Here is a 21894-nt window from a genome sequence, read left to right as displayed (position 1 = left end):
AGATATGGATGACTGTCTGCGTTTGTGGACCAGAATTGGACCAGAATCTATGGGCTGGGTTTTGTCTGTTCTTGCATCGTTATCTCCTTAATGGCCATCCTAACTTTAGTGCTATTTTGATGATTTTTCTCCTGTTGAGCATAATTTTACATCTGCGCACTTGTCGTTTCCTTTTTATTTATAAATCTACAAAGGATAAAACGACAAAAATGACCACTTCTCAAGATTCTTCTACCTTTCTAGTATCACTATCATTGACGTTTTACCCCCCCGCTACTACTTACTAGGCTCGCACAGCCCGAAATCAGTCCTTCCGATATAAGGCTCAAGTAAACTTGACTGGAATTGAGGGATTTTTTAAAAAAATTTTAATATTGATTTAATTTTAATTGAGATAATTTACTAATCTTGACAACTGGACAAGCATCCAAAATCATATAATCTTGTCCAACAGAAGCAGATAGGTTAGTTGAAGAGCGTATTCTGGTCAAACAAAATATACTAGAATTAGGGTTTGTGAGCCGCAGCCCAACAATCAAAGTTGGCCAAGAGCTGCCTGTATTACATATTGAGAGAGCCAAATCTTCTATATTTTGCAAACCTGATCCCTTTTTTTTCTCTGTTTCTTCTTCCTTTTCTATCAATCCTCTGGCTCTGCACATTAATCAAACACCTTTCTCTCTCATTAGCTATTTCGAATGCCCTTGTTATTGCTCTTTCATTTTATTTGTATAGTATTATAAGCATTTCTTGTCTTGGAGACTTCCCTCGTCTTTCTTTTACTTCCATTTATTTTTCTCTGCTTTGCATATTAGCTAATCTTTGAAAGTGTTCTTTCTTCAGTCTTGTAACACGAGTACAATGATGATTGTGGATTTGAACACAAATGTGAGTGATCTTAGCCTTCTTGAACAGAGTTTTTCTTGTTTTAATTTCTCTTTAATTAGTTGATCATTGAATGTTTTGGTGTATTCATGTACTTGAACAGGGTCAAGAGTCAGAGGGCATATATAATACTTCACCAGCCAAGGGCGGTGAGCTCAAGAAAAGCTGTATAGATTGCCACACCACAAGAACACCTTGCTGGAGAAGCGGTCCAGAAGGTCCCAAGGTTTGCATGATGTCTTATTGAACATTTGCAATTATATTCAATACTCTTGTTTACATTTATTATGAGTTTTCAAAGCTCTGGTTCTTACTGCTGTTTTTATATACTTTGTTTCTAGACACTATGCAATGCGTGTGGGATCAGATACAGAAAGAAGAGGTGGGCTCTTCTGGGTTTGGACAAAGGAAGAGCAGAGAAGTGTAGAAGGAAGATGGCTAAAAGCAGCAGAAGTAAGCTAGGAGTCTCCCTGGAGCTTGGATTGATGGTTCCTGGAAGAGATATATTGTTGCAGGAAGAATGGAAGAGGAGGCTGGGAGAGGAAGAACAAGCTGCTATTCTCTTGATGGCTTTATCTTGTGGCTGTGTCTCTGCTTAAGAAAAATAGAAGGATTGAAAAAAAAAAAAAAAAAAACACTAAAGTCATAGTTTTGATGGGGAATTGAAAGGTGTAAAGGCAACGGATATTGTTGTCCCAAAATAGTCCAAGAGGGGATGAATTAGATTTTATAATTTTTCGACCCTTGCTTGTAGCCTACTGAAAAATTGTGACTTTGTTCAATTAGGTGCTCTTTTATATATATTGTAAAAATGATATATGTTTCAATAATATGTCTCTAAATTTCAGTCCAAATTTCAATCAATATTTATAACAATTTTTGTCATAACATGCATCACAAGATTTTCAATCAATTTCTCAACCTACTCAATATATTCTCAAGTATATCAACTCAATCTATTCAATTAATACTCAATATCATGCATAGAAAATAAATTACAAAAAAGTAAAGAGATTAAGGTTAGAGAGATTAAACATAATAATTTTTATAGTGGTTCGGCTTAACTAGCCTACATCCACTCTCTCAAAGAACACTCTTTGAATCTTCTCTTCACTATTTGCTTTTTTAAAGGCAAGAGACCAAAAGCCCTTTACAACTTTTTCAACACCAAGCTTTTAACAAGGTAGTTTGAACCCTGGACAAGTGTTATCTCAAGCACTCCCACTCTCAAGCTTTAATAGGTGCTTGTATAACCTCTCTTAAATGTAATTTAATGTTTTAACACTCACTCTTACTCAATACAAATCAAACTATAAAGAAGAGATGAGTTGATTTGTCAATGGTAACTTAAAGACTTTAAAGCTCTTGAATGAAAGTAATAAATGAAAAATCAAGATTGGAGTGCAATTGTAAGCTTTCATCAAGTGTAAAATGAAGTAAAGAAAAATGTATTTATAGTCCCAAATCATTTTAAAACGTTTGAAACCTTTTTGAAACGTTATACACTCTGTTCTAGGCAAAATAGTCATTATTTTGTCTTTTTGTGTGAAGTTAAGCAACTCTGATCATTTAGCAAACTAATGAAATTTTGGTAACAGTAGTAAACTAGTTAGTAAACTAATGTTTTAGCAAACATATTAGCAAACTAATATTTTAGCAAACTAATATTTTAGCAAACAGGTTAGCAAACTAATTTACCAGATGCCTGTTTCAAATTGTAATCTTAAAAAAAATGATTTTAAACCTTAAGAAAAATATATACTCTAATAGTAATATTCAATGTCATGATGAGAGAAAATTTTATAAAATAATTAAAAGAAAAATTTTAATTTTGAGCTCCATTTGACTAAACTTTCATTTATTCTTTTTACACAAGTCTTAAGACTCAATTTCTAACTCTATGACTTTCATACCTTTACTTTGAGTCTTGACTTACATAATCTTGTTCTTTCTCATCTTGGATTTGTCTTGAGATGCCTTTGAGTATTCTTCCTCCTTAGATGCAACTTCAAAGATTCTTTATGAATAAGAGAAAGAATATACACATCACTTTAAAGTTGGGTTAGATAGATTCTATTTGAATTTTGTTATCATCAAAATCAATGCTCATTTTGAGCTACACGGAGTCAACAATCTCCCCCTTTTTGATGATGACAAAACTCAATTGAATCATCAATCAAAAATAAAAGTGTGCGTAAGTTTATGTGAATCCAAGCAAGTTAGTATGCAGAAAATGCTCCCCCTAAATATATGCACATAATTTCCAAGAAATTTATCAGCTATACAAAAACTCCCCCTGAATTTATGCTACAAAGCATGTTCATAAGATATTCACAATATTATCTCAATATGCAAAAAAAATGTTAATATGCACATAAACATACTTCCATTTTCAAAGTACTTCCATTTGTCAAAGTATAAACACATATCCATCCTATTCTCCCCCTTTTTGTCATCATCCAAAAAGGAAACAGGAGATATTAATCCAAAAAGAGTCAAGTTAGTCCAAACTTAAACGCAATAAGGTAAACAGTAGCAAATTGAAAAATCAGTCAACAGGTAGTAAACATACTAGTAAACTAAAAATGCAGATATGAAACTAAAAAACCAGATTATTTTCTAATCATTAAGTCTTTTGCTCCTTCGAATAGCTTTGGAAGGCACCATCTTCTTCCTGGAAGGTTTAGCAGCAGGTGGCTGAGAACCTTGGTCAGCTAAATGCTCATGCTCCTGTGGCTCATCTTCATCAGATGGGGTTTGAAGGGCAGCAGCTAGAGTCTGGTATGGATTAAACACCGTAGACTTAGATCTTTTTCTACCTTTCTTGGCTAGAGGTGCAGCAGCTGCAGAAGGTTGAGATGGAGCACTCTCTTGTTGATTCTTTAGAGAGGCTTCCTTTTGCTGTGTAGAGTCAACTACAGGATCCATAATTTGTTCACTCTCAGGCTCAACAGCTGGCTCACTTACAGGTTCTGCAACCTGTTCACTAAGATGCTCAACAGGAGCTTTAGCTGCAGGTTCAACTTCAGGTTCAACAACCTGTTCACTTTCATGTTCCACATCAGTAGTAAACTCATAAAGCCCAGTACCTCCACACTCAACATTACCATGAGCAGAAACATGAGTAGCAGGAGAAGAGGAATCACTTGCAGGTACATCAGTCTCAACTTTGGTTGAGAAACCAGTTTCCCTTGCCTGCTGAAGATCTGCAATCTGTTTCTTTAACTCCTCATTTTGAGTAAGCAAATGACTCACTTTATAATCAACAACATCCACAAATTTTCTTAGAAGTTCAATAGACTGATTTGTTGTACTAAATTGCTCACTAATAGAAGTTCTTAGCCCTTGAAGCTCACTCATAATCTCACTTTGAGAATCTGAATCAACTTTAGCTAAGGAAGATCCACCTTTTTCAAACCGTTTCTTTCTTCCATCAGTATCGGAGTGAATTTCTCTAAGCACAATCAAATCTGTCCTAGAACTCTCCTTAGAGACATTTATATCCAACTCTTTAAACAAAGCAGTCAAAAGATGTGCATAAGGCAATTTTCCAATCCCATAAGCTTTACACATATTCTTGAAAATCAGATATGCTAAATTCATTCTTACTCTGTTAACAGTATGCCACATGATGCACATATCCAAGTAACTCAAATAGCCATAGCTGCCAGACTTAGGACAAAAAATATAATTCACCATACTGTGAATAATTTTAAAAGCTTTTGTGCTAGTGGACTTTTCAATAGTGACAGTATTGGCAGGAAAGACTTCATTTTCAAACTCAGCCAAGTTAAAGCCTGGAACTCTAGCAACATCTCTATGAGTAGAGATTTTATTTCCATCATTAGGCAATTTTAAAGCCTTAACAATCAACTCAATAGAAATGACATACGCATTATCATTCAAGGCGACTTCAAATCTGTCTTCTTCATCAACTATTCTTAGAGTTCTATAGAATTCTTGAACCAATCTAGGGTAATAAACAGTAGTGCATTCACAAACGTTTGTCCATTCTTGAAATTCAAAGAGTTCTTTGAATTGAAAATTTACCTGATCAAAATAATCCCATTTCATGAACTTACAATCAAGCAGTGCTTTGTCAACAGAACCCGAAGATTTTGCAACACCCTTTTTGCGTTGAGTATCAATTCCGCTCATTTTTCTCCCCTTTTTCTTTTCTGGTGCCGTTATAGCAGGTTCGACTACCTTAGATGGGTCGGAGAATACACTAGTCAATTCAGCTTCTGGTGTTTTCTTCTTTTCCTTCAATTTCTTCCTTAATGCAGCAACAAGGAGTTCTTCAGATGACGACGAGGACGACGAAGTAGCAGTAGTAGAAGTTTTTCATTTGGTGCGAGCCATAGATGGGGAAACAAAGATGATGAAGAATGGGGAATTTTAAAATGGCTTCTGGTGCAATGAGAAATGAAAGAGAGATTAGATATTTAGATGATGATTTGAGAGTGAGATAGGCACTCTGATGAATATAGGTTAGAGTTAATGGCAAGAAAATTGGGAAGAGTAATGTTGTAAACCAATGCAGAGGAGAGAGAGAGTCGGGTATGGCAAAACAAATTTTGATGGGTGACGGTTTCGTGTACCAGTGGTTAATATTTCTTGAGTCCCGCACTTTTCCTTTTCTATTGTACCTTATTTGAATTTTATTCTTATTTCATATATATATATATATATATATCACAGCAAGGAAAATATGAATAGGTAAGTGCATTGATTGGCGCACAGAGAATTCAAAGCACAATCACATTTTGGTTTGGAATTTGAACAGTACACGATATAGCAAACTAATTCTAGTTACGCAACATTAGCATACAACTTAGTAAACTAATTTCTTGAGTACACAAATAAGTTAGCTAATGTTATTTAGAGGTTTCTCAGCAAATTTATATCACAGCAAATTACTCACACATTGGATAATATGCAGATATATTAAATTAAATTTCAAGCAAGTGGTTCGCTCATGCCAATTTCCCTTCTGATTTTACAAAAGGTTTCCTCATTAAGTGGTTTTGTAAAAATATTAGCAAGTTGATTTTCAGAGGCAACAAATTCTATTTTGATATCTGCATTTTGAACATGATCTCTAATAAAATGATGTCTGATCTCAATATGTTTTGTTCTTGAATGTTGGACTGGATTTTTTATCAAGTTTAAGACACTTGTGTTGTCACACCTAATTGGAATAAGATTATATTTTAAACCAAAATCTTTCAATTGTTGTTTCATCCATAAAATTTGAGCAACACAACTACCAGCAGCTATATATTCTGCCTCAGCTGTAGATAGAGCTACTGAAATTTGTTTCTTACTGTGCTAAGAAACTAGTGCAAGACCAAGAAATTGACAAGTATCTAAAGTACTTTTTCTATCCAATCTACTTCTTGCAAAATTGGAATCACTTTAACCAACAAGATTAAATGATTCACATTTTGGATACCATAAACCGATTGAGTGCGTGCCAATGAGATATTTGAATATTTTTTTAACTGTACTTAGATGAGATTTTTTTGGACATGATTGAAATCTTGCACACAAGCAAACACTAAAGTGTATGTCTGGTCTAGATGCAGTAAGGTACAAAAGAGAGCCAATCATACCTCTATAAAGCTTTGTATCTACTTCTTTACCTTTTTCATCATTGTCCATTTTAATTGTTGAACTCATAGGAGTGCCCATGCTCTTCAAATCTTCCATTTTAAATTTCTTCAACATATCCTTGATGTACTTTGATTGATTTATGAAGATGCCTTCTTTCATTTGCTTAATTTGAAGTCCAAGGAAGAATGTGAGCTCCCCCATCATGCTCATCTCAAATTCATTCTACATAATCTTAGAAAATTTCTTGCAAAGAGATTATTTAGTAGCACCAAAAATTATATCATCAACATAAATTTGCGCAATGAGCATATCATTATGATACTTCTTAACAAAAAGTGTTGTGTCCACTTTGCCTCTTTGGAAATTATTTTGTAAAAGGAATTTACTAAGCCTTTCATACCATACTCTAGGAGCTTGTTTTAAACCATATAAAGCTTTAGTAAGCTTATAAACATGATTTGGATGCTTATGATTTTCAAAGCCCGAAGGTTGTGCAACATACACCTCCTCATCAATATAACCATTTAAAAAAGCACTCTTGACATCCATTTGATAAAGCATAAAATCTTTGTAACATGCAAAGGCACACAACATTCTAATAGCTTCAATTTTAGCAACTGGAGCAAAGGTTTCATCAAAATCAATCCCTTCCTCTTGGTTGTAGTCTTGAGCCACTAGTCTAGCTTTATTTCTAACAACATTGCCTTTTTCATCCATTTTGTTTCTAAAAACCCATTTAGTACCAATAATTGAATGATCTTTTGGTTTAGGCACCAAATTTCAAACTTTATTTCTCTCAAATTGATTTAGTTCTTCTTGCATGGCAAGAATTCAACTTTCATCATTTTGAGCTTCTTCAAAATATTTAGGTTCAATTTGTGAAACAAAGGCAACATTATCAAAATATCTTCTCAATTGTGCTCTAGTCATCATCCTTTGAGATGAATCATCAATGATGTTTTCTTGGGGATGATTTCTATGGAATCTCCATTCTTTAGGTAAATCTTCATGTTGGGGCTCATTCACTTGTAATTCTTCCAAATTTGGTATTTCTTCATTGATTTGATCATTCTTGGCATTATGGACATCTATTGTGGTATCTCCTTGAGTTTCTTCATCTTTGTCATCAATTTGTTCTATTTCTTGACTTGATATTATATTTTCTTTTCCAAACACCTGCTCATTATTATCATCACAAACATTTTTCCTTCTAATAGAAGGGTTAGTCTCATCAAACAAAATATGAATAGTTTCCTCAATAACTAACGTTTTTCTATTAAACACCCTATAGGCTTTACTCTTTGTTGAATACCCAAGAAAGATTCCTTCATCGGATTTAGCATCAAATTTCTTTAAGTTATTCTTCTTGTTATTTAAAATATAGCACTTACAACCAAATGCTTTGAAATATGAGATATTTGGTTTTCTTCCTTTCCACAGCTCATAGGGGGTCTTTTTCAAAATTGGTCTAATCAAAATTCTATTCAACACATAGCAAGAAGTATTAATAGCTTCAGCCTAAAAATACTTTGGCAAATTATTTTCATTCAACATGGTTCTAGTCATTTCTTGCAAAGTCATATTTTTCCTTTCTACAACCCCATTTTGTTATGGTGTTCTAGGAGCTGAAAAATTATGGTTGATTCCATGTTTATCACAATATCTCTCAAATAAATGATTTTTAAATTCAGTTCCATGATCACTTCTTATAGATGTGATGCAAAAGCCTTTTTCATTTTGAACCATTTTACTAAAAGAGGTGAATTTCTCAAAAGTCTCATCTTTGTGAGCAAGGAAGAATGTCCATATATATCTTAAATAATCATCAACAATAACTAAAGCATATGTCTTCCCACCAAGACTAGTAGGAGATACGGGTCCAAATAAATCAAGATGAAGCAATTCTAATGGCCTAGTGGTAGACACAATATTTTTAGATTTAAAAGATGCTCTAGTATGCTTTCCTAGTGCACATGCCCTACATTGAAATTCATTTTCATAATTAATCTTAGGAAAACCATTAACAGGTTCTTTCTTAGACAATTTTGAGAGTGTATGCATGCTTGCATGACCTAGTCTTCTATGCCACAAATAACTAGAGTTATCAAAAGATACTAGACATGTACCATGATTAGTTTCAAAATATTCATGTCAAGCAAGTAAACATTATTAGATCTATTGGCAATGAACAATGTGTCATTTTCTAAGTTATTGATTGTACAAAGAGAAGAAGTGAACTTTACCTCAAAACCTTTATCACAAAGTTGGCTTACACTTAGCAAATTGTATTTCAAACCTTCAACAAGCGACACATCTTTAATGCAAGGTTTGGTTCCAATTGTGCCATTTTCAATTATTTTTCCTTTCCCTTTATCTCCAAATTTCACATGTCCTCCATCTTCCATTGTGATTTTTGAAAACTTGTCATTTTCACCGGTCATGTGCTTTGAACAACCACTATCTATATACCATTTTTCACTTTCCTTCATCCCTTTAAAACAAACCTGAAATTTAATCATTAAGCTTTAGGTACCCAAGCAACTTTGGGTCCTTGAGGGTTAGTGATCTTAGGTAAGTTCCCTTTGGTACCCATACATTCTTTACCTTAAGAAGACCCTTCCTAAGTGCACAGGAACTAATCATATGACCTCTTTTATTGCAATAATAACATGTGACATTAGGCAAGGAGCATGTAGATGCTTTAATGAAATGATTCTTATATTTACCATAGTTCATGAAACCATCAAAACCAATTCCATATTTTTCATTTGAAATTCTTTGGTTTCCAAGAAGTACATCCAGAGTTTCTTTTCCTTTTGTAAATTTGGCCAAATCATTTGTCAAAGATTCTACTTTAGCTTCAAGAACTTTATTTTTCTCAATGAGCATTTCACAAGTTTCTTTTGAGATTTTCAACTCTAAATCTAGTTCTTTAAACAAAGCAATTTGTCCTTTGTAAAATTCATTTTCTTTATACACATTGGACATGGAAATATTTTGTGATCTCAATGATTCAATTTCTAAATTCATTTTAGTGCACTTTCTCTTGTAATTTCTATACTCATCATATACTTTAGCAAATGCAAGTTCAAGTTCTTCTACATTAGGAGGTTCATAAGAGTTTACCTCATTGTCACTTTCTTCTTCCTTTTGTGAACTCTCGACTTTCTCTTCAAATGCCATCATACAAAGGTGAGCAGTCTCTTTGTCACTTGATTCATCATTTGAAGATTCTTCATTGTTGCTCCATGCTACTTTCATAGCTTTCTTGCTCCTGTCTTTTTTTCCTTTCTTCTTTTTAAGTAATGGACATTTGGGCTTGATATGTCCAGGTTTGTGACACTCATAACATACAACTTCTTCTTTTAAATCCTTCAAACGTTTATCCTTGGGATTATACTTTTTCAAGAATTTCTTGTATTTACTTCCTCCCTTCTTGAAAGCTCTTTTGAATTTTCTTGCATGCATAGCCATTTCATCATCATCATCACTTGAAGCACTTGAGTTGTCACTTGAGTCAACTTTGAATGCAACTCCTTTCATCTTATCTTTATCCTTATTTGACTTGAGAGCAATGCTTTTCTTCTTCTTTTGTTTATTTTCAACTTCATCTTTCTTATATACCATCTCATGTGCAATAAGAGATCCAATGAGTTCATCATAGGTGAAAGTTTTAAAATCCTTGGTATCTTGGATAACTGTAGTCTTTGCTTCCCAAGATTTTGGAAGTGATCTAAGAATTTTCTTCACAAGTTCAGCTTCCTCAAATCTTTTACCAAGTGCTTTGAGAAGATTGACAAGATCGGTAAACCTTGTACTCATATCCGTAATTGATTCTCCCGGCTTCATTTCAAATAACTCATAATCTCGGATAAGGAGGTTTGCATTGGATTCCTTGACGACATCCGTTCCTTCATAAGTTACTTTAAGCTTTTTCCAAATTTCCTTAGCAGATTGACATCCTGAAATACGATTGTATTCATTAAGGTCAAGTGAGCAGTGCAAAATATTAATAGCTTTAGCATTTACAGAAATTTTCTTTGAATCATTGTCATTATATTCATCTTCATTTTTAGGAACTTTAGTATTTCCTTGACCATTCTTTTGAGGAACATGTGGACCATTTTTAATAATTCTCCATGCATCAATATCTACAGATTGTATAAAATTTCTCATTCTTACTTCCCAAAATGAATAATTAATGCCATTGAAGAGTGGTGGTCTAGTAATTGAGTAGCCTTCTGCTAGTGGTGCGGGTATACCGGCAGTGTTACTAGATGAACCAGCCATTATGGATAACTCCAAGGTTGTAACACCCTAAGCAAGAGAGACAAGCTCTGATACCAATTTGTTATCCCAAAATAGTCCAAGAGGGGGGTGAATTGGACTTTACAAATTTTCGGCCCTTGCTTGTAGCCTACTGAAAAATTGTGGCTTTGTTCAACTAGGTGCTGTTTTATATATATTGTGAAAATGATATATGTTTTAATAATATGTCCCTAAATTTCAGTTCAAATTTCAATAAATATTTATAGTAATTTTTATCATAACATGCATCACAAGATTTTCAATTAATTTCTCAACCTACTCAATATAACCTTAAGTATAACAACTCAATCTATTCAATTAACACTTAATATCATGCATAGAAATTAAATTACACAAAAGTAAAGAGATTAAGGTTAGAGAGATCAAACACAATAATTTTTATAGTGGTTCGGCTTAACTAGCCTACATCCACTCTCTCAAAGAACCCTCTTTGACTCTTCTCTTCACTATTTGCTCTTTTAAAGGTAAGAGACCAAAAGTCTTTTACAACTTTTTCAACACCAAGCTTTTACCAAGGTAGCTTAAACCCTTGACAACTGCTATCTCAAGCACTCCCACTCTCAAGCTTCAATATGTGCTTGTACAACCTCTCTTAAATGCAATTTAATGTTTTAACACTCACTCTTACTCAATACAAATCAAACTATAAAGAAGAGATGAGTTGAATTGCTAATGGTAGTTCAAAGACTTTAAAGCTCTTGAATGAAAGTAATAAATGAAAAATCAAGAATAGAGTGCAATTATAAACTTTCATTAAGTGTAAAATGAAGTAAAAGAAATGTATTTATAGTCCCAAATCATTTTAAAACGTTTGAAACCTTTTTGAAACATTATACACTCTGTTCTAGGCAAAATAGCCGTTATTTTGTCTTTTTATGTGAAGTTAAGCAACTCTGATCATTTAGCAAACTAATTAAATTTTGGCAATAGTAGTAAACTAGTTAGTAAACTAATGTTTTAGCAAATACATTAGCAAACTAATATTTTAGCAAACAGGTTAGCAAACTACTTTACCAGATGCCTGTTTCAAATTGTAATCTTAAAAAAAATGATTTTAGACCTTAAGAAAAATATATACTCAAATAGTAATATCCAAGGTCATGATGAGAGAAAATTTTATAAAATAATTAAAAGAAAAAAAATTAATTTTGAGCTCCATTTGACTAAACTTTCATCTATTCTTTTTACACAAGTCTTAAGACTCAATTTCTAATTCTATGACTTTCATACCTTTACTTTGAGTCTTGGCTTACATAATCTTATTCTTTCTCATCTTGGATTTATCTTGAGATGCTTTTTAGTATTCTTCTTCCTTAGATGCAACTTTAAAGATTCTTTATGAATAAGAGAAAGAATCTACACATCACTTTAAATTGAGTTAGATAGGTTCTATTTGAGTTTTATTATCATTAAAATTAATACTCATTTTGAGTTACACGGGATCAACAGATATTAATGAAGAAATTCAGTGAATACAGATGAAATATTTGGGTTTCCTTTGCCACCTGTTTTCGAATTTTTCATGTTTCTTTCCTTTGTTTGTGAGCATGTATCCAACATTTGGGGGACACAAAAAAAATATTGAAATCCAGCAGCTTTCATAATATTGGACTTAAGCATGTAAGTTTTTTTTTTTCCTTATAAAATTTTAGGGGAGAAAGAAAGATGTAGGAATTTAAAATTTCTAATATCTGCTGTTCTGCACTGCACAAGACCATGTGGGACTCGATGATACTTAATGGGTGCGGGGGCCAACTGTTGAGCGCTACGATATCCAGTTTACCAGAGCATTTTAGTAGACTTTCGTTTAGTTCCAATGTTGTGTTTGGATTGAAGAAGGGAGAAAAAAAAAATTTTGAGAGAAAAAAAAAATTTTTTTATAAAAAGAAATATTTTTTTATAAAGAAAAAAATTAAATTTTAAAATAAAAATAAAAATTAAATTTTACTCTTATTTTTTCTTTAAATAAAAAAAATTAAAATTATAAAAATACTTCTATATTTTTAAAATTCTTTTTAAACATCTAAAAATAATATTATAATTTTATTATTTAAAAAAATAACTTTTTTCACAATATTTTTTCCCTTACCCAAACATAAATAACAAAATTATTTTCTTTCCTAATTATTATTTTTTTTTTAATTTTTCTTTCATTAATTTCTTTCCTTCCAACACAAACATAGTGCAAGGGCCCTCCTCCCTCCTGGAAGCAACGTCTCGAGGCATCCAGGTGCTTCTCTCAGCTCCAAATGACACGTACATAGATGCAAGAAAGAATCAGAAAACGACACGTCAAAACCATTAAGGCATGAGATACTGTTGCCACGTCAGTTGCATCGACACGTGTTCTCGTGACTGATCTCCTTTTCTCTAGAATGTCCTCCCTCTACTCTCTTCTTCGCTTCTTCGGTTGAGCTGCACTTCGCCCTGCATTCCTCAACTAATTTGAAAGTAACTGAAGTATTCAAGCAACAGAAAGCAAAATGGATCAAACAAGACTAGCTGCCATCGCAACAAGATTTTATAGGGTGCTATCTTTAGCCCACAATCAAGTTCAACAACGAGGATTTGCCGCTATTTCTTCTGGTCGAGCCGCTGACCCTGCCGTTTACTCCGGGGATCGTGATCGTGAAGTGAAACCTGCCGTTCTCTCTGGGAAACCAGAAGTAAGACTCTCACTCTCTCACGAAATTTCAAAATGAGACTCTCCCTCTCTCTCTTTCATTCTTATTATCTGAATGAGCGGACCTGAAATCCTAGAGCGTTTGATATTGCAGGAAACAAGAAATCTATACAAGCCTGAACCAGCCAAGAGAGAAACGGAAACTGAAGTTGAATACAAACCCAGTAAAGAAACCGAACCATTGGCACCACCGAAACCACCGTATGTTTCTTCTCCTAGGCTTGAAAGCATTGGAGTGAACCATCCTGTAGAACCACAGATTCAACAAAAACGTCAGAACTCACCGGTAACCCTCGAAGAAATAAACTGTGCGGGGCTTGATGGGACCCCATGGCCGATGGAGAAGGGAACGCAAGTACAAGAAGACGATAAGGATTACTATAGGCATCACAAGGCGTCCCCTTTATCGGAGATTAAGTTTGCAGATACAAGGACGCCGATAAAAAGGGCAACTGATAGCACTGCAGATGCTAGTGGAATGGGTAGAGACGTAATTGGGTGGCGGCCGGAACAGCTTGACACGGCTGAGGAAGCGTTGGAAAGAGCTCGAAAGATATGGAGAGAGAATGCTATGCGTGGTGATCCTGATTCTCCACATGGACGGGTTCTGAGAGTTCTTCGTGGGGAGTGGTTTTGAGTACTCGGAATATGCGTGCTTGATGTAACTCTTTTATTTTTTTTTAAGAATAAATTCCTTTTTTTTTTTAAGTAGAATTCCTTGTGTTATTAAAAGGTCCTAATTAATCCCATGAGTTATTATGTAATAACAGAGATTTTTTTTTTGTTAAAAATGTAATAACATAGTTTTGTTCCATTGGGATTATGTAATTAAATTGGAGAATCACAATTAAATGCGAAAAAAATTCTTTATATTTTCTTAATTATAAACAAAATTAAATTAACTTTTTGACGGAGGAGGATACTCTTGGAGATGAAATTTATAGGTTTTAAGTAGCTGAGGATGGAAAATGACATTAAAATGTCGGCAGAGAATAGGTTTCTTTCCTCCAAAGAGAGACAAAGGGAAAGAGTTGTTTAAATGCTTATGCGAGAGAAATAAGGACCACTCCCACTATTTGCTAAAATTTTATTTTCCGTCTAGTGATAATTGTACATAAAAATGTTGCGGTCACCAATACACGCCATATTTTGCCCTTTCTCAATCGCAATACCCGACCTACACTTTGCTGCTTCTGGTTCATCTCCAATCCTCCTCTCATCCCCTCGACCTAGCCAGTAGCATATGATGCCAATCGCCATGAGAGTTCTGTTGATAATCACTTCCCTAGCATTTTTTTCCTCCTTAACCACATCAACAACAACAATAACAGCAGTCTACAGAGACCAAATGCCATGCACAATGTGCTACTCCTGCGACAATCCATGTCCACCCCTTCCATCTCCACCACCACCACCACCTGCTCTCCCTGAATGCCCCCCACCACCTCCACCTCCTTCTCCTCCTCCTCCATCGCCCCCACCTCTCCCTGAATGTCCACCACCACCAGTGGAAGAATGCCCAGCATGCACCTTACCGCCTCATGCAATTCCTACTCCACCGCTGCCTCCTAATGCAATTCCTATTCAACAGCTGCCTCCTAAGCAGCCTTATTATAACCCTCCACCCCGTGGTTCATTTTATGCGCCTCCAGGTCCCGGTTATGGGAATAACCCAACGCCTTACTTCCCCAATTACAACCCTTCATTGCCTTCTTCCACCTTCAACTCTGTCCATTTGCAACTGCAGTCTGTTGTTTTCGCTGTTTTGCTTTCCCTGGCAGCTCTATGCTTCTTCTAAGTAAACTAATGTTTCCTTGAATATATAGAACTCTGAGCAGCTCATGATCATCAGCTAATAGGAATTTGACAGTTGACAGAAATGCATGCTATATATTATGGTAGATAGTCCTGGAAATGCCAATGTTAGAAGAAGAAAAACAAATAAGGTTTGTACTTACTAATTAGTAGTATGGAAAACATAACTACTGTTTCAGACTCTACACAATTACATGGGATATGTTCTTTGTGTTCTTATGAATTGCATAATAATAATAAAAATAAATACGTATTTTTCTTTCAGCTTTGCTACTTAATTAATCAGCATCTTCTTATTATGCTGTTACATTACTCGGAATTAAACAAGTTGTGCTTGCTTAGATTATTTAGTAGTTATAGCTTCGAAATTAATAATTAATATATATATATATATATATATATATATATACTATTTTTAAGCTACCATTATTATTAGCTCGATCGTTTTAAAAATGAATGATTGATGAAGTTATTGTTTCAAAGTATAAAATTTAATGATATAATTGTTAAAATAAATGTCCATAAATTTAAACTATTTAAATTTTAAATATATATTTTTAAAATTATAAAAATTTTAGATTTTTATATATTAAAAATAAAGAACAAAGTTATATAATAAGAACCTTACATTCTGTTTATTTTTCTAAGTAAGCCTACTTATATGAGAAAATTTTATCTATTTAGGTTTAGTTTATTATAAACTCATAACACATTGTTAGAAATATTGACTTGATTTTAGTTCACGTGTCTAGGGTTATTGGCTTGTGGTCCATAACTTTTGATTAGGTTCACCACGAGAAATTATATGCTAACACTGTACTATCATAAAGTAATTACAAATTTAAAAAAAAAATTAATATTGAGTAATTACCTAATAATTATAATTTTAAAGGATGCACTTTTATTTATATATATATATATATAATTTTTATTGATTTGTCATTATATTTTAATTTTAGTAAAATATTTAATTTAATTCATATATTTATTGAGAAAATTTAATTTAATTTATTTTTAATATTTTATTTAAATTAATTAAAATTTTTAATTTAAATTTAATTTATTTTAAAAATTAAAATTTTTGTGTTAAATTTTTTAATTTAAATAAAAAATTAAGAAGTTTAATTTCTTAATTTTTTATTTAAGTCTTTATATATATATATATTTTATAAATATCTCTAATTTAATAAATTAATATTAATTTTATTCATATTGAGTGAGCTCATTAAAAATAAAATATTTCTAACGAGTATTTTCTCCACCCACGTGCCAAAAGGCTCAACTGACTTAGAGATAACTCAAAATTTATATTTTAAAAAATAATAATATTATGAATAATGAAGTCTGTAATAAAATCCGAGGGCGAAGACTTCTTAAATTTGGCGCGTATCATGTACGAAATCGTTTATATGCAGGAAATATAGGTTGGTAGGTGCGCAATGGGCTGTCTGATTAATGAGTCCCAGCCCCTCCATTATGAGAAACACTATACTCAACCCACCCTCATTTCCAATCTCCATCCGCATCTATAAAATGCACATTTATTTTGCTCTTATCAAATGCCAACTTCATCAACTCTCATCCGCCCACTTCCGTTATTCTCTTCCTCTGAAACATGGAAGGAGTTTCTGCAACCATGTACACCAAGCTCAGAGCCTACTGGAGGAGGAGAGGCTACCAGAGGTTAAACAAATCCACCCGCAGGCGGATGAATCAGATAGAGCTCGGGTCCACCAGGCGGAGAAGGTTCTGGCGGATCAAGATCAAACCCAAGCTTAAAATCTTCCAAATTGCTTCTCCCAAGAAGTTGTTCATTTGGCTACGCGACACCTACGTTAGGATGATGCTGGGATTCGCTAACTCCAGGCTGATTGGAGCTGGAGGCTACGGTTATGGATTTCCTGATGGGATGGCGGCGTTCGAGAAGGGCCCACTCAAGGAGTATGATGAGAAGTTGATCATTGAGATCTACAAGTCTTTGGTGAAGGCGCAGAGCCAAAGCCAATTGGTTCCTCACGACACAGCCAGGTTTGGCTCTATGTCTAGACTCACTGCTATTTTAGAATAGCGAGTAAGGTTTTTATGGGCAATAACAAAATTCGGATCCCGAACACCCATCAAGAAATAATGCAAATTCTGCCCGAAGATGAGATAAACAAGAAGTGTCTTTAGGTCGTTTTTCGTCTAACAGGCAGACAGCACAGCAGAATTAAATGTTTGTGTAGTCATTTTCATGTATGTAAGAGTCGACTCTACGGAGGGGAATACTGGAATTTTAGCATATTATAACAAGGTTCTTCATTAACAACTCTTACAAAGTGCTCAGCATTTTCATCAAAACACAAATGATGCATTAGCTATATCCAAACAAATATCCAGATTCAGTAACATGCACAGGATTCTGTTAGTTCCTTATTTGAGTCTTTGTTTGTGAGATTAAAAGGCAGGTCCAACGCCTGACTAAAAGACCATTTGAAGTCATCATGCAATGACACCAACGTAATTGGAATTCTACACTGGAGACTAATGGCTAATGTTATAATGGAATGTTTTAGCCTGGCTTAATTAATGATTAAATGTGTATTAACACATTTATAAGTATCATTTTTGAATCCTCGCTCCCCTTATTAAAAAAATGTTATACAATGAAGGTTAAATTTATTTATTTCTATAAATCATCTAATAATTTTTTTTTTTAATATCATCTAATAAATTTTTAGCTACGCAGAGTTGAATACTGGAATCACCTTCAACCTCACTTCGAGGGATGAACCTAAGCCTGGGCCAGGCCAGTATCCAAATAACAAAGCCTTTAACACCTAAAGTGATTAAAAGAGATCTATATTTCGGACCCCTGTGTGGCTAACTTTACTTTGGGCTGAAGCCGGTTTTAAAATGTTATAATGCTACTGCATAACATGTCCAATGTGTTTAGGTTACCCTTATCGCTTGATATGGTATAATGTAATATAATTAATTATAAAATAAAATTAATAATATAATATAATATAATTATTATTTTAATTTAATATTTAATTATAGAAATAAAAAAAAAAAAAAAAATATATATATATATATATATATATATATATATATATATATATATATATCATATTATGGTAATTTTGATTTAATTTATGGTGATCATAGAGAATAACAAGAGTAGCTGTGATTGGTAGTGGAGATGATTGACGGTGATAATGAGATTGGTGATAAGTTGACTATTTTTATTAAAAAATTATTATATGTATAATAAAATTTTAAACTAGAAAAATATGATAGAGAGAAATATATTTAATATTATTATTAATAATATCGTAATTCTTAATACTTTTCTCACTAGTAAAATTATAAGATATTAATATTATATTTAATATTTTTAGTAATATATTATAATTTATTTTTTATATATTAACATTAAAAAATTTTGAATTTACCTCTAAATAAGGTGGTGATGGCGATAGACAAATAGAGCGATGACAATAACAATAGTGAGATGGTGATAACAATAATAGAGTGATATTAATTAAGCCTTTGCATGATTTTTGGAGTATAGAATTAAATTAAAAAATCGTACCGAATTGAAGTGATTTTATACTTTAATTTGATTCAATTAAGAACTAGAACAAAACTATATTGAATTGGAACCAAATCGATAACTAAATTTATATATATTTTTCTTAAAATTTTTTATATTATTATATACTTTCAACATATATATGAACTAAATATAATATAATATTATATTTTTATTTCTTTATATTTTCTTAATAATTTTATTTATAAATTTATTAAATTACCTTATAATATTTAATCATAAATATATTATTATACAATATATATGTTAATTCATAATTATATTTGTATCTTATAGTTAAAAATTACATAATTGATAAATAATTAAACTATATATTATATGATATAATTATATTATTGTATTATATAGTATACTTAATCATAAATTGTTTTTACATTTTATAGTTAAATATTATATAATTTATAAATAGTTAAAATATATATTATATGATATATTATGCATTAATAATATAATTCAAAACTTAAATGTTAATTTAAGTATAATTTTTTAAATAAATAATTACATAAAATTATTTTAAAAACAAAAAACCTATCGAATCAAACCGAACCTAAATTAAAACAATGAAGAATTACATTAGAATCATAATAAAATTTCAGTTTGATTTTAAGATCTAGGCATTATTCTGAATCAAACCAGAATCACCCATCTCTAATATAATATAGTGACTAGATGATAGTTACGAAATGATTGTAGTGGTACTAATTATAAAAATAAAAAAATAAATAATTATATATATATAATTATATATCTATATTTATTTATAATTGTTACTATATAAATTAAAGTATAATTAATTTTATGACATAATTATCACTTATTACATTAAATTTATATTATATAACATAACCAAATCAAACATATTCTTACTGAAATAAAGTAGGGACTCAATTGGGATTAAGACTCTGGGCTTTAAGGTATAAACTCAATACGGCACTTATTTTGGAGAGAGAGAAAAACTAAAGGCAAAGGGAAATGCTGATAGATGGCTAATTGATAAACCATTCATTAAATCGTAAGAATTAGCGAGTGATATTCTCATGGCCAATAATTACAAGGTAATTTATAATGTTTATATAAATTTTTCTTATTTACGTATTAAATATATAGTAACATTTACGTATTAAATATATAAATTTTGACAAAAAATTTATTATATATATGAAATATATTTATTTAAGAAATTAAATTAGTGCAATTTCGTATGAAATTGTCCCTAAAAAAAAGAAAAACAACGAACTCGTGTAAAATTGACTTGGACCATCGAAGTTATCAAGAAAATAAACATAATTATGAAACTAACCGACTTTTGTTAGAACAACATGAAATAATTCATTTTAATATTTGATTTTCGTTTCGCCATTGTCCTTTAGAAAAACTAAAACACATATAATATATAATTCAACGAAACGCGTTGCTTAAGGACGTTATTACATCGCTATTAGAAGAAAAAATATATATATAAAAAAAAGAGCAAAAAAAGATGATAATGAGGGTTAGATTATTGAGAAAAAATAATATAAAATGAAGTAAACATGTATCTTAAAAACTTATCATGAGAAAAGTTTTCTTAGTGTAGAGATCCCCTTTGATGTTTTCTTTTGCTACTTCATAACTTTCTTGTCCATTAAGCACTGAATTGGATGCTTTTCCTATACTCACTTTCCAAGTCTTCTTTCCTTTTTGTTCATATGATTCGGATAATTAAGACCCATCAACTTGCCAAAGAAATTGCAGCACTTTATTAGGGGATGATTATTAATTTTATAAACTGTGCTAGATATTTCCATATCACTGCTTAATATTGTTTATGCCTTTACCTAATCATAGTTAACTTAATTACATAAAATAATAGAGGATATTAAAACGACATAATCAGTGTCGATTTCAGACTGGGGTGAAGTCCATATCAACAGAAGAAGTTTCATATTGTTTAAGCCAATGATGTATGGTTGGTGAATGTTAGCGCCGAGCATCATTTAATGGTGATGTGCTCAAGTCCCTTCAATTTTTCCACCGAGAAGCATGAACTGGATTAGCTAAACGTGTGATGCACATACACATACACAATTAGTTTAGTGTTTCAAAAAATTAAACGTTCAAATGTTAATAATTCGTTAATGGTTAGATTAGTTGCCTAGAGTTAATCTGCATAAGAACTTTACCTGTAGGTCAGGGATAAAATTTAAAAAAAAAAAATTATTATCTTTTAATGATTATTTTTAAATTTTTTATAATAAATAAAATTACACCATTATTTATTTGGGATAAAATTTTTGAATAAATATGTCTCAATACATTATATCTTGAATTATGCATAATATTAATAACCTTTTAAGTTTTTACTATGTCTACTTTTATTCAAACATAGCTTTAGAGAGAGAAATCATAGACGGCTCGCTCTGACTTTAAGAGAGAAAAAATTTTCTGTGAGTGTTGGGTTGTTTTTTAAAAGTATAATTTTCCTTTGTCATTATCGTTCAAGCAACCTCCCCTGCCCCATTGGGTGAGAGAGGCTCTTGCCTTCTCTGTTTAATAATTGTTTAGCTCTCCCAATTGCTTGGTGGGCTGTAAATATGGTTTTTTGGGGTAAGTTATGACAAATCAAGTTTCAAGAGATTTTTATAATCTACCTTTTTCTTTATATTTTCATTTCAGACATTTGATTTGATTCAATTAAAATTTCAATTTAATTCAGTTTGATCATTTATTATATTTGATTTAAAACTTAAATTTATTTATTTATATCATAAACTTGTATCTCTTCATTATGATGTATCTAGCCATTTGGCCTATATGTATCTATGCCTAAGTCCTTTTTTTTTTTTTTTTATAAAATCAATGAAATATCTTTCAATAAAAGTCTGCTTCTATTCTATTATTCCCAAGCAAAAAAAAAAAAAGGAAATACGAGTGCCATGATTTAGTTTTCTCTACGATTCTATCAATGTATGCTAGTTGAATCGGTAAA

At 31.9% G+C, this 21894-nt stretch overlaps 4 protein-coding genes across 4 annotated transcripts; all 4 read left to right on the top strand.

The window, feature by feature from the left end:
• Positions 1–69: 69 nt before the first annotated feature.
• On the top strand, positions 70–1749 carry LOC110659201 (GATA transcription factor 16). Its single transcript, XM_021817066.2, has 3 exons — positions 70–888; positions 989–1111; positions 1227–1749. Exons 1-3 carry the CDS (start codon positions 862–864, stop codon positions 1482–1484), a joined length of 408 nt encoding a protein of 135 aa, XP_021672758.2. The 5' UTR covers positions 70–861; the 3' UTR covers positions 1485–1749.
• An 11368-nt stretch (positions 1750–13117) lies between these two features.
• Positions 13118–14327, top strand: LOC110659251 (uncharacterized). Its single transcript, XM_021817124.2, has 2 exons — positions 13118–13496; positions 13608–14327. The coding sequence occupies exons 1-2, from the start codon at positions 13314–13316 to the stop codon at positions 14148–14150; spliced, it is 726 nt and encodes a 241-aa protein (XP_021672816.2). The 5' UTR covers positions 13118–13313; the 3' UTR covers positions 14151–14327.
• Positions 14328–14645: 318 nt separating this feature from the next.
• LOC110659202 (leucine-rich repeat extensin-like protein 3) lies at positions 14646–15592 on the top strand. The gene has a single exon (XM_021817067.2). It carries the CDS (start codon positions 14757–14759, stop codon positions 15309–15311), a length of 555 nt encoding a protein of 184 aa, XP_021672759.2. The 5' UTR covers positions 14646–14756; the 3' UTR covers positions 15312–15592.
• A 1268-nt stretch (positions 15593–16860) lies between these two features.
• Positions 16861–17636, top strand: LOC110659252 (uncharacterized). The gene has a single exon (XM_021817125.2). The coding sequence runs from the start codon at positions 16944–16946 to the stop codon at positions 17394–17396; it is 453 nt and encodes a 150-aa protein (XP_021672817.2). The 5' UTR covers positions 16861–16943; the 3' UTR covers positions 17397–17636.
• The last annotated feature ends 4258 nt before the right edge of the window (positions 17637–21894 follow it).

The sequence above is a fragment of the Hevea brasiliensis genome, chromosome 2 (genome assembly GCF_030052815.1).
Source record: "Hevea brasiliensis isolate MT/VB/25A 57/8 chromosome 2, ASM3005281v1, whole genome shotgun sequence".
NCBI classification, from domain to species: Eukaryota; Viridiplantae; Streptophyta; class Magnoliopsida; order Malpighiales; family Euphorbiaceae; genus Hevea; species Hevea brasiliensis.
This window is presented reverse-complemented; position numbering and strand designations above follow the sequence as displayed.

Excerpts from the sequence above, each read along its gene's own strand:
- LOC110659201 (XM_021817066.2), top strand. The coding sequence starts at position 862 with ATGATGATTGTGGATTTGAACACAAAT. Across the intron at positions 889-988 it reads TTGTGGATTTGAACACAAAT|GGTCAAGAGTCAGAGGGCAT; the intron begins GTGAGTGATCTT and ends GTACTTGAACAG. Across the intron at positions 1,112-1,226 it reads GCGGTCCAGAAGGTCCCAAG|ACACTATGCAATGCGTGTGG; the intron begins GTTTGCATGATG and ends CTTTGTTTCTAG.
- LOC110659251 (XM_021817124.2), top strand. The coding sequence starts at position 13,314 with ATGGATCAAACAAGACTAGCTGCCATCGCAACAAGATTTTATAGGGTG. Across the intron at positions 13,497-13,607 it reads TTCTCTCTGGGAAACCAGAA|GAAACAAGAAATCTATACAA; the intron begins GTAAGACTCTCA and ends TTGATATTGCAG.
- LOC110659202 (XM_021817067.2), top strand. The coding sequence starts at position 14,757 with ATGATGCCAATCGCCATGAGAGTTCTGTTGATAATCACTTCCCTAGCA.
- LOC110659252 (XM_021817125.2), top strand. The coding sequence starts at position 16,944 with ATGGAAGGAGTTTCTGCAACCATGTACACCAAGCTCAGAGCCTACTGG.